Raw genomic sequence first — 13,722 nt, 5'->3', positions numbered from 1 at the left:
ACAGCCACTATGGAAGATGGTATGGAGATTCCTTAAAAAACTAGGAATAAAACCACCATATGACCTAGCAATCCCACTCCTAGGCATATACCCCGAGGAAACCAAAATTGAAAAAGACACATGTATCCCATTGTTCATTGCGGTACTGTTTACAATAGCTAGCATATGGGAGCAACCTAGATGCCCATCAACAGATGAATGGATAAAGAAGTTGTGGAACATATACACAATGGAATAGTACTCAGCCACAAAAAGGAACTCATTTGAGTCAGTTCTGATGAGGTAGATGCAGAGTGAAGTGAGTCAGAAAGAGAGATAAATATCGTATTGCAATGCACATATACAGAATCTAGAAAAATGGTTCTGAAGAATTTATCTACAGGACAGCAATGGAGAAACAGACATAGAGAATAGACTTATGGACATGGGGAGAAGGGAGGAGAGGACGAGATGTATGGAAAGAGTAACATGGAAACTTACATTACCATATGGAAAATAGATATCCAACAGAAATTTGCTCTATGGCTCAGGAAACTCAAACAGGGACTCTGAATCAACCTAAATAGGTGGGATGGAGAGGGAGATGGGAGGGAGTTTCAGAAGGGAGGGGATATATGTATAACTGTGGCTGCTTCATGTTGAGGTTTGACCGAAAACAATAAAATTCTGTAAAGCAATTGTCTTTCAATAAAAATAAATTAAAAAAAAAAGAACTAATAAAAACAGAGAGAAAAGTGAGGCTTTACAATGATATGTCCAGTTCTAACTGTTGCTTCCTGACCAGCATACCCTAAATATGATCTGGGTGATTTGAGGACAAAAACAAAAAACTATGGAAACAACTGCCTTTCATGCCTTTTTCCTGTTCTTCCCTGTGTGTATCTCCTGTATTTTGAGAGGAAGGCAAAATACAGAAATTGTCCCCTGATTTAGTTACCATATCTGTCATGTCTTCAAAAAACATGAAGGTAGAACTTTGAAAATTAACTAGAAAATATATATATATCTGTGTTTTTCAAATGGATGCACTTGGGTTATATTCTTTTGCTCAACTGTATCTGATCGACTATTGAGACACTTCAGATAAAGAAAAAAATGTGGGATTTGCAAAACACAATACCTAAGGTAAATTAAATGATGCCACCTCATTATAAAGGACTCAATATTCATTCAATAAAAATATGCATTAAACCATTTTCTACATACATGGTGTTTGATTGGCACTTGAGAATATGACAGTAAAGAAGAAGCAAATGGTACTGGCTTTCTTGGAACTTATACTCTTGTGGAAAACACAGTTAAAACTACTACCAAAATTAACCATTTAATTATATTTTTGACCAGTACTCTAGAGGTGGTTAGAGAGTACACCACAGAGGCATCTGCCCTATACTGGAATCTGAGAAGATAAGAGAGAGAGAGAATTTCAAGCAAAGAGAAGAACATCAGGAAGGTCCTGAGAAAGGGAGGAACAGAGTACAATTCAGAGTGGATGAAAAGTGGTGTGAAACGGGCACATAAGGGCCATATGAAGGGTTTTAATCTCTGTCCTATGAGCAATGGGAAGTGATTACACTTTACTAAGAAAGAGAATGGCAGAATCCAAGGGCATTTTTTAAAAATTATTCTTAGAAAGAGATAATCAGAGAAGGCAATGGCACCCCACTCTAGTACTCTTGCCTGGAAAATCCCATGGACAGAGGAGCTGGTAGGCTGCAGACCATGGGGTCCCTAAGAGTTGGACACGACTGAGCGACTTCACTTTCATTTTTCACTTTCACACATTGGAGAAGGAAATGGCAACCCACTACATTGTTCTTGCCTGGAGAATCCCAGGGATGGGGGAGCCTAATGGGCTTCCGTCTATGGGGTCGCACAGAGTCAGACACGACTGTAGTGACTTAGCAGCAGAAAGAGATAATAAAGTTAGATGAGAATTTCCACAGTTTAGGTGAGGAATCATGGTCGCTAACACCAAGGTTGTGGCAGTGAGAATGAAGAAAGCAGACATACTAAGATTTGAAAGATGTTTTAGGTGTAAAAATCAATAGGACTCTTTTTTTGATTAAACTTTTTACAGTATTAGTATTTTAAGATAATTGTATACTCACATGTAACTGTAAGAAGTAATATAGAAAAATTCCAATTTTCCTGAGGTAACATGTGGCAGAACTGTAATACAAAATCACCACTAAGATATTGATGTTGGTATAATCAAGATACAGTACATTTTCATCGGTGCAAGGATCCTTCATGTGACCCTTTTATATAGCCCCATTTACTCCCATCATTCCTTCCCACCTCCACCTCTCCTTATTCCCTGGCAACCATTAATCTATCACTCTTTGTATAATATTTCAGCAGGACTTTTATGACTAATTAGTTATGGAGTATGAGAGAAAAGAGAGGAGTCAAGGGTGACTTCCAGGTTTCTTGCTTGCATAATTGAATATATAAAGTGCTGAAGTCGGACAAAGTTTGAGGAAGGTGATGACTTGTTCAGTTTTATTCATACTGAATTTGAGTGGTTTGTTAAATATATAAATGGAAATGCTGAAGAAAATTGTAAATATGAGTCTGACCTTTACTGTGACTTTTCACAGCAACCTGTGTTAAAACAGATATAATTTCCAATTAAATTATGCAAGTAAATGGTTTTGTTCCCATTTTACAAGTATTATGTCACTGTTTGTTTCCAGTCAATTGTTTTTCACCTTTTTTACCAATACTTCTACAAGAATATGCTCACAACATTTTGGGTAAACCAAAAATTTTTAATTAATGTCATATATAAGAAACAATCACCTGAAAATTAACAGGCTAAAAATGAAAGAACTGGATAACAAATGTTTCCATATCTCCTTAGCTACTGCTGACTTGCTAATAATTTTTTTTTTTCCTTTCTGGTTTGTCTCTTCATCAGCTGTTTGAATAAAAAATGTTGAAATGGCCACAAATTCTAAAAATATCTTTGTCCACCATCAAATTACTTGAACTTTCATATCCGATGAAGACAATGGATTAAGAGGGCTTAAAAAATATCCCATCAAGGATGCATATGTTTGAAACTAATGAAGAACTGGCCTCATTATCAGCAACTTGAAATAAAAGCCACTGTTGAACAAAACAAATTTTATAGATGTTGACTAGAATACATAGCTTTTCCCATGTATTTTCAAAGGCAAATGTGTTAATTCTTTCCTGTGCCTAAAATAGGATGCATAACCCATCTCTGAATGCCAGCGGTACTACTGCAAACACACACAGACTGTGGGGGAGTCACATGGATCACATTTTGCACAAAGCATTAGCAAACTGTGACACAGAAAGGCAGGAATGTGCCTGCTGGGTGTTCACTTTACTTGATCCTACACTTCGCAAAATGTTTTTCTAACACTTAATTCTTTGATTGTTGATGCGTCATCCACCAGGCCTTCAAAATATGATTTGCAGTTAAAATGAAGAAGATACATTTTCAGAAAAATGAACACTTGGTGTTACGTTTTTCCATTTCCAAGAATGAGCACTAAGACAAGCTGGAGAGAGTAGGGGCAGAGGGTTGCAGAGATTCTAGAATATGCATTTAGTAGGGGAGGTAAAACCAAGTTTGGTTTCCCAAATTGTTCTTGGTTCTAACTACAATTTTCATGTTCATGTGAAAAGTGAACATTGACTAGAAAAATCTTAATGTTAAAATGCTTGAATGGAATATAAATTTTGTCCACATAACTTTAAATGACTGACCTTTTCAGTTATTGCTGTTCTTCCTTGGGATCATTCTTTTACACACTCTGTTAGAAAGTCCGTTCAGTATATATTTTTCTAATAAGAAAAAAAAAAAGAATAGGTCAATATTATTATGAAGATGTCATATTATTTTTATCTGCCTATAAAAATTCAGAGAAACAAAGAGGAAGAAACAAAGGGACACAGAGACTATCACTGACTTTGGTTTCCCACAATCGTCAATAAATTTGAGGAAGATAGAAGGTTAGGTTACTGGAGGTGAGGGGTAAGGGGAAGGGTTATTGGATGAAGGTGGTCAAAAGGTACAAACTTCTAGTTGTAAGATAAATAAGTACGAGGGATGTAGTGTGCAACATGGTTAATAGAATTAATATTGCTGTATGCTACATTTTAAAGTTGTTAAGAGAGTAATCCTAAGAGTTCTTATCACAAGGAAACAATCTTTTTTCTTTGTCTTTTAGTCTTTATCTATATGCAATGATGCATGTTCACTAAGCCAACTGTTAAAGTCATTTCATCATGTGTGTAAGTCAAATCGTTTTGCTCTATACCTTAAACTTGTAGAGTGCTATATATCAGTTATATCTCAATAAAATTGAAAGGAAAAATACATGCATATACATATACATCAGAGAAGGCAGTGGCAACCCACTCTAGTACTCTTGCCTGGAAAATCCCATGGATGGAGGAGCCTGGTAGGCTGCAGTCCATGGGGTCTCTAAGAGTCAGACACGACTGAATGACTTCACTTTCACTTTCATGCGTTGGAGAAGGAAATGGCAACCCACTCCAGTGTTCTTGCCTGGAGAATCCTAGGGACAGGGGAGCCTGGTGGGCTGCCATCTACAGGGTCGCACAGAGTTGGACATGACTGAAGCGACTTAGCAGCAGCAGCAATCAGAAATACTGTAGCCAGGGAGTGCCAGTAATAATATGCTGTTAAAGGTTTATCCTGTGATGCATGAACAAGGGTGTGTCTCCAAGGAAAATAAGACTTATGTATCTTTATAAAGCATGAAATATCTCTGTCTAATGTAATCACTGTTGTTCCATGCATTTGTATATTTTTATTTTAAATGTAGTACAGATTTATTTTAGTAAATAGTGATAATCATAGAAACTCTCCATAATCCCCCCAGTGATACCCAGTTACCATTTTGTGGTATCTGCTTGCAGAATTTTTCTGTTCAAATAGATTAACTGCACAAGTCTTCAAATGGGGTCATATGTAATTTTGTTTTCTAACTTGTTTTTTTCACTCAATATGTTAGGAAGGTTTTTGTGTACTAATATGTGCACTTTGACAATATTCTTTGAATTGGCTGTATAGTATTCCACTGAATGAATGTGCATCATTTATTCAAACACTCTAGATTTAGCTGTTTAAATGGTTTCCAATTTTTATTATAACAAAAGCCCTGAGAAACACTCTGGGATGTAAATCTTTGTACATGTTCTTAATATCACCTCAGGAGAAATTAGTAGAAGTGGAGTTCTGGATCAAAGGAGATAAGTGTGTCTCTAAATTTTTTTTTTCTTAACAAATGCCATAATATTAACCATACCGAGTTTGTATAGATTTTCCACAAAAGTGAAATCAGTAACACACTCCTTAAGATTTCACTCGCAGAAAGTAGTGTAACTTCAGAGTTATTTGCGTGTAGCATTTTCAGTTTAATATAGTGTGGCTTCTTGTTGCTCTGATCTTGTTTTTGCTAGTGGTTTCCACTTTGTATGCATACATATATTTAATTTACAGTTTACTGGTATCAATGAATTTAAGATGACCAATAGACACCAAAACTACGTCACTTCTTTTGGTGAATTTCATAGTAAAACACTAAATGGTCTTATCTTAATGTGCTCATTAATCTGCTATAATAAAATCTATTCCTTCCTTGATAGATATTCTGAATATTCTTTGTACTGGATCATATTTAATCTCAGGAGTAAAAACAAAAATCAACCCCTCAAAACCATACTCACAGCTTTGTTGACTTACACAATCAACAGTGAAATGATTAGTATCCAGCACCACTACCATCCTGCCTCACTGAAGGAAGAAACATGATCTGAAAATGCATTAAAATCCCCAAGGTATTTTTTTTAAACAACCTCAATCATTCAACAACCAAGTTTTTCCTGTCTCAATAAAATGATATTTACATTCTTCCATTTGCTCAGGGCAAAACACTATCATCTTCCTTGATTCATTCTCCTTCTATCAAACACCATATCCAATCCATCAAGGAATCCCATTGGCCATACCTTCAAAAGATACCCTCAGTCTGACCAGTTTGAAAAACCTCTGGTGCTACCACTCAATTCCAAGCCATCATCATCTGTGCTTTGGATTATTGCAGTAGTCTCTTCACTGGTCTTCCAGCTTTGGCCTTTTTACCCCTCTAGTTTATTTTTCACACAGCATCTCAAGAGATTCTGTTCAAATATATGTCAGATCAAGTCACTCTACTCCTCAAAACTTTCCAGTGGCATCCCACCTCACTTGGACTCAAAGCCAAAATCCTTACAATGGACAACAGGGCCCTACAGAATATATCATCCCCTCACCCTTCGGTATCCTCTGAACCCCTTTCCTGTTGCTCTCCCTTTCTCAGCTCACTTTGATGGGTCTCCATTCTATTTGTCTAAAAAGCAGCAGACAGAGAGAACTTGTACTTTTTTTTTTTTTTTTCTTTCTTTTGGCCATGCCAAGCAGCATGCAGAAAGTTTCCCCACCAGAGATCTAACCCTGTGCCCCCTGCAGGGGAAGCGAGGAGTCTTAACCACTGGACTGTCAGGGAAGTCCCAAGAACCTATACTTAAAAGTAGAGTCCACATGACTATAGAAATAACAGTTGATAAATAATGCATCATATTGAGCTCAGGGTGTTTTGACCCTTCATTAAGGCACTCTGGAATGAGTTCCCATACTCATTTCTTAAAATCACTTAGTCAGCAAATAGTTACTGAGAGCCTATTATTCCAGACACTGTTGTATATGCATACATCAATAAACAAAACATACAAACCTGTCTACCTCAGTACCTTCCATTCTGTAGGGAGCAAGAGAGAGAACATGGTTAAGTTAATTGTGAAGCATGTTAGAAAGTGATACTGAAATGGAAAAATATAGAACAGGCATGTGGGGCTAGAAGTGTGTGCATGTGTGTGTAAGTGCTGTGTGTGGGGGTAGTTGTACTGGTGCTCCATGCCACAATGTCCCACGTGAATTTGACATGTTTCTCGGGATGAGTTTTGGGTGAGGTCATATTAATAGATTAAATCTACTTCACGTCCAATCATGATGCCTGGCCATCTCATCCTCTGTCGTCCCCTTCTATTAATAGATTATATCTACTTGCAATATCTTGGCTTCTGACACGATTCCCACATGAATATGCTATTCCAATTCTTCCTGTACTTCCAGCATGACCTGTTCCTTGTATTTGTTCTTACTCATCCCATTGTTTTAACTGATTTTTCTCCCTGCTCTCTGGGCCACTGGTTGAAATTATGGCTGACATCTTATGAATTTGTTGGTGATCTTCTACCACAACCACTTCTTCCCTTCAATTTGGTCTTCGCTCTTGTTAACCTCAGGCCTGCCAGTAGCAGTCAGTGACACCCACATGGATTCCTTCACCCCAAAAATTTGATGAAACTGCCATAGTCAGAAATGAATTATTGACCTGCACGGAATCAGACATGGTGATGTAACTGGTTATTTTCTTAGCAATATGTCCAATTCTAGTTAAAACCAGTGTATTTGGTTTTATAATAGTCCATCACTGACCCTGAATATGTACAAATATCCAGGATAGTTCTGTGCTTCCTTGATTTCTCAATTCTGAGATTTTGTTTCGCTGTGGGATAAGACTTTAGGTTATTCCTAAGGGTTTCAGGCAAAACTGATTTTTTTTAATCTACTGAACAGCCTGACTGTTCAGATAAGCAGAATTTAATTGACACCTATTTAGGAGAGTCTGCCTGGAGATGAGTTATGGAAAAATACAGCTCCACTAGAAACTTTTCACTTTTCTCTCTTCAAAACTCTGATTTTCTCCTAGTCCAGCCATGCTCACAGAGGTTTTAAGCGGATTAATTAGTGCTTGAAAAGCACCTTTATACATGAAAAATAGCTAAGTACTAATTTAATCTTTTAAACTCTGGATTATTCCTATTGCAGTTATAATTTCATACTTTTTCCATAATGTCACCAGATTGTAGGTGAGCTCCCAAAATAGACAGTTACTAGGACTAAAACTGTTATATGACCCAACATGCAAAATAGCTCTGGGCAAGGAATGCTGAGACTGTAACAATGACCTATTCCTTTAAAAAGATTCTGTTGGCCCCCTGCGGGCCACAGGCGCCCGGGGCCGCGCCTCCCAGCGGTGGCCGCCATAGTGTGAGATATTTAGCGGGCGCGCGCGCGGGTTTGAGAACGCGCGGAACGCCGGCGGCGGACAGTGAGGAGCCGCGGCGACCGTTGCTGCGCGCACTCTCTAATGGCGGCGGCGAGCCAGAGTGTCCCGTCGGTACTGGCATGAGGCAGACGCAGTGGCAGTGGCGGTGCCCGCGGTGGCGGGCGTTGGCGGCGGCGACGACGGAGCGTGTTTGAGCAAGGACCGATGGCCGAGGCGCCTGACACAGAAATGAGTCAAACTGAAAGAGCGTCACCTACTGGAACCTCAAACGGTGCGCCATCCTCGGCGCCTGCCTTGACTGGCACCACTGTGTCCAACAATGACTTGGCGAGTCTTTTTGAGTGTCCGGTCTGCTTTGACTATGTGTTACCCCCAATTATACAGTGTCAGAGTGGCCATCTTGTTTGTGGCAACTGTCGCCCAAAGCTCACAAGTTGTCCAACTTGCCGGGCCCGCTGACATCCATTCGCAACTTAGCCATGGAGAAAGTGGCCAATTTAGTACTTTTCCCCTGTAAATACGCCTCTTCTGGATGTGGAAAAACTATGCCACCCACAGAAAAAGCAGACCATGAAGAACACTGTGAGTTTAGGCCCTGTTGTTGTCCTTGCCCTGGTACTTCCTGTGGGTGGCAAGGCTCCATGGATGCTGTAGTGCCGCATCTGATGCAGCACTATAATGAGTCCATTATAACCCTGCAGGGAGAAGTTGTAGTTTTCCTTGCAGTCAACATTAATCTGGCTGGTACCCTTGACTGGGTGATGATGCAGTCCTGTTTTGGGTTTAACTTCTTACTAATTTTGGAGAAACTGGAAATCTACGATGGTCACCAGAAATTCTTTGCAGTTGTCCAGCTGATAGGAACACGTGAGCAAGCTGAACAGTTTACTTATCAACTTGAGCTAAATGGTAATAGGCGGCGATTGATTTGGGAAGCCACGCCTCTATCTATTCGTGAGGGAATTGCAACAGCCTTTATCAACAGTGACTGCCTAATCTTCGACTCTGAAGTTGCGGAACGTTTCGCAGAAGATGGCAATTTAAGCATCGATGTAACTATTTCCATGTGTTGAAATGCTGATCAAACATTTTCTGACGAGTGTTTAAAACCAATACATTGAATTTCACAGAGAATAAGGCACCTGTCTTCCTACCAACCAGAAACTTTTGGTAGGTTGAAGCTAGAGACGTTAAAGTAAATAAAACGAAAGCGTGTTAAATACAGGAAATAGTTGCATGTAATAACACTAATATATTTAAAATAAGTCAACAGTAAACCACTGAAAAAATATATGTATGTTTATACCCGAGATGGGCATCTTTTGAATTTAAAAAGGAACCTTTGAAAACTAATTCTGAATTTTTGTTTATAGTAGATTGAGTGTACCGTTGAAAAATACTAAGTTCTTTTTGTGTGCCTACACTGTGTGTGTGTGTGTGTGTGTGTGTGTGTGTGTGTGTGCATGCTTGGAATTCTTCTATAACTGACAAGCCATATTGAGTGGTCTTGGACCACTGCATTTCCCCTCTGTGAGTCAATACATAATGTTCTTGTGTGTGTATTTTGAGCGTGTGTTTGTGTATTTGCTAATTTTTAATCCTAGTTTTTAATTAATTAAATAAATTTGACTTTCTTTTCTGTAAAAGAAACTAAAAAGATTCTTATTTATTTGATGTCACCACAAAGAGTTTTTCAGGGCTTTGGAAACGGAGCATTTTGTATTTGGTGTAGAGCAAAAAAAGCTATTCATGTAAGGGGCTTCCCTGATAGCTCCACTGGTGAAGAATCTGGCTGCAATGCAGGGGAGCCTGGTTCGATTGCTGGGTGGGGGGAAAATCCACTGGAGAAGGGATAGGCTACCCACTCCAGTATTCTTGGGCTTCCCTTGGGGCTCAGCAGCTAAAGAATTGCCTGCAGTGTGGGAGATTTGGGTTCGATCCTGGGGTTGGGAAGAATCCCTGGAGAAGGGAAAGGCTACCCACTCCAGTATTCTGGTCTATGTGGTCGCACAGATTGGGAGAAGAGACAGACTACCCACTCCAGTATTCTTGGGCTTCCCTTGTGACTCAGCTGGTAAAGAATTGGCTTGCAATGTTGGAGATCTGGGTTCGATATCTGGGTTGGGAAGATACCTGGAGAAGAAACGGCTAACCACTCCAGTATTCTGGCCTGGACAAGTCCATGGAATGTATAGTCAATGTGGTCACAAAGAGTGGGATAAGGCATATGCTACCCACTCCAGTATTCTTGGGCTTCCCTTGGGGCTTAGCTAGTAAAGAATCCACCTGCAATGTGGGTGACCTAGGTTCGATCCCTGGGTTGGGAAGATCCCCAGGAGAAGGGAAAGGCTACTCACTCCAGTATTCTGGCCTGGAGAATTCCATGGACTGTGTACTCCATGTGATCATAAAGAGTGAGAGAATGAAGAGACTACCCACTCCAATATTTTCGGGCTTTCCGTGTGGCTTAGCTGGTAAAGAATCTGCCTGGAATGTGGGAGATCCGGGTTCAATCCCTGGGTTGGGAAGATTCCCAGGAGAAGGGAAAGGCTACCCACTCCAGTATTCTGGCCTAGAGAATTCCATGGATTTTAGATACACTGGAGAAGGGAAAGGGCTACCCACTCCAGTATTCTGGCCTGGTGAATTCCATGGACTGTATCATCCATGTGGTCACAAATTGTGGGAGAAGGGATTGGATACCTACTTCTCTATTCTTGGGCTTCCTTTGTGGCTCAGCTGGTAAAGAATCAGGCTGCAAAGTGGGAGATCTCAGTTCGATCCCTGGTTGGGAAGATCCCCTGGAGAATGGAAAGGCTATGCACTCTAGGATTCTGGCCTGCAGAATTCCACGGACTGTAGATCCCCTGGAGAAGGGAACGACTACCCACTCCAATATTCTGGCCTGGAGAATCACAAGAGTCAGACAGTCCTGAGCAACTTTCACTTTCACTTTCTTTCATTGCAGATTATCTAAAATGCCATGGAAATTTTGTTTCAAAACTCAGACTTGGAATTTGAGTTCATCAATAGACTAGATACATTTTCATGAGAATCTTGGTGTTTTACGTCTCTTCCTTCTTCTTGAAACATTTCATTACATTTTTCACAAATATCTCTTAACAGGTTGTGATGAGCTATTTCTCTTCCAGGACTGATTAAAAGATATTCATTTGGATTTATAACCAAATGTCTATGAGAAAAACAAGTCAGACTATGACTCCTACAGGCAATGCAGGAATATTAATACCACTGAATTGTATAACTTTCTATCAATTTCACCTTTCCAATTACCTTGCTAAAAGTAAAAAAGAAAGGTAAAAGCTAATAATCTGATCTGAAGCTACCAAGTGTTGAAACAGGCAGGTTATTGAAAGGTGCTGAGAGAGCATGTGGGTGTGTCATTGTTTTTAAGTCTGAACAAGTTCAACGTTGTTAGTGAGTTGTTAGCTTTTCTAAAATTAGTATCTAAACTCTATAATAAAGATTTGATAAACAACAAGGTCTTACTGTATAGCACAGTGAACTATATTTAATATCCTGTGATAAATCATAAAGGAAAAGAATATGACAAAATATAACTGAATCACTTTGCTGTGCAGCAGAAATTAACACAACATTGTGAATCAACTATACTCCAGTAATGTTTTTTAAGAGTAAGATTTCTTAGTTTATTGCATCTACCCAAGGAAATGAGGATCTACTCTTCTCCATAATATAGATCATATTTACTTAATGGTCTTCCAGGCTAGCTCTATGCCTTACATTGTTAAGGATCTCAAACATTTAACAACCTTGTCATGTTAATTATTGACTCTGCAAGCCTTACTTTTGGAAATAATGCTTTATTTGTTTTTGCCCTTTTAGGAGTTCTGTAGTATACTCTCTAAATAATTAAATGAAGAAAATTGATTATTATATCACAAATAAAGATGTGTATATTAAAGTTTGATGTTTTGAAACTATTGCTATATTAAAAAATGAGTTGAACATTTAAACCATAAATTGTCTTAGGAATATACGTGTCAATGATATCAAGTGCATTTAACCAGTTAAAGCAATAATAATGAATACATGAACAAAGCTAGAATACTGGACAAACTATCTTTAATGCAAAAATAGTCAGAGAAGAATCATCTATGATATTCAATATGCAATTTAAATAGCTAACCTTTAGGGGGAACGGAGAAGGCAATGGCACCTCACTCAGGTACTCTTGCCTGGAAAATCCCGTGGATGGAAGAGCCTGGTGCACTGCAGTCCATAGGGTCGCTAAGAGTCAGACACGACTGAGCAACTTCACTTTCACTTTTCACTTTCCTGCATTGGATAAGGAAATGGCAACCCACTCTAGTGTTCTTGCCTGGAGAATCCCAGGGACGGGGGAACCTGGTGGGCTGCCATCTATGGGGTTGCACACAGTTGGACACGACTGAAACGACTTAGCAGCAGCAGCAGCATCATACATATACATACATAAGTTTGAGGAAGGGAAGACATGAATGGTTGCAGTCTATGGGTCACCATAGAAACATCATCTTTCTTCCACATTGCCCGTCACCTACATCAATGTGTTTCACCACTCCCTGCTCTTACTCCCTTCATTTCCCACTCCCCCATTCCCTACACATATGGTCTGCTCCAGATGTCTTCATTCTGGGGAACAAAAACACAGCTTCTTTTCTCAAAAAAGGTTGTCATCCTAAAAAAGTCTTCCTGTGAGAGGCCTTCTGTGCCAGTCTACTGCTGAGATCAATTCCCCATAGTTCCAGATTGATTCTTTCAAATCTCCATCAGAAGCAAGGAGAAAGAAAAAAAGAAACTGTGATAACTCTACATTCACTGATGTAATCTCTCCAAACTTAAGAAATTTGCTCACACATGGTCTCATTAATGGTAATATATTTAATCTCAGTTTTATTTATTTACTTTACAATATTGTATTGGTTTTGCCATACATTGACATGAATCCTCCAGGGGTGTACATGTGTTCCCCATCCTGAACCCCCCTCCCACGTCCCTCCGCATTCCATCCCTCTAGGTCACCCCAGTGCACCAGCTCCAAGCACCCTGTAATTTATCTTGCATCTGCAGACGGGAACTTTCCTCTTCAGTAATGTTCATCCTTAACAGCATCCTAGAACACACTTATCTTTGCCAAAAAGCATCTGGAAGAGAGAATGTTATCTTTTACAAACCATTCTCAGCTAGAAAGACTACAAGGTAAATAAGAAAAATAATTTTATTATAGATAAAATGAAATCCTGTTTCATTTTCCCTCTCTCATTCTAACTCATACTGGCCTCCCTGCTATCATTCTGATCTGGAGGCTCACTTCTACCTCAGGGCCTTTTCATTACCATTCACCTTGCCTCAGAAGGTCTTCCCCCACAAATTTCTCTTCCTTATCTCTTCTCTAGTCCTGTCAACTTATTAGAGGAGCTTTCTCTGTTTTCCTGTTTAAAACCACAGACTTCTCTCCCCTGTTTCAACTCTCATTTCCTGCTTTTGTGGTGCTTTAGTCACTAAGTCGTGTCCAATTCTT

At 39.4% G+C, this 13,722-nt stretch overlaps 1 protein-coding gene across 1 annotated transcript; it reads left to right on the top strand.

Moving 5' to 3' along the window:
* Positions 1-8,405: 8,405 nt before the first annotated feature.
* LOC102286575 (E3 ubiquitin-protein ligase SIAH1) lies at positions 8,406-9,250 on the top strand. The gene is given in 2 exon segments (XM_005897523.2): positions 8,406-8,622; positions 8,625-9,250. Coding segments are annotated over 2 exon segments (843 nt in total).
* The last annotated feature ends 4,472 nt before the right edge of the window (positions 9,251-13,722 follow it).

Source organism: Bos mutus, chromosome X (assembly GCF_027580195.1).
Source record: "Bos mutus isolate GX-2022 chromosome X, NWIPB_WYAK_1.1, whole genome shotgun sequence".
NCBI lineage: Eukaryota > Metazoa > Chordata > Mammalia > Artiodactyla > Bovidae > Bos > Bos mutus.
The sequence above is the reverse complement of the archived record's forward strand: the minus strand, read 5'-3'. Positions and strand labels throughout refer to the sequence as shown.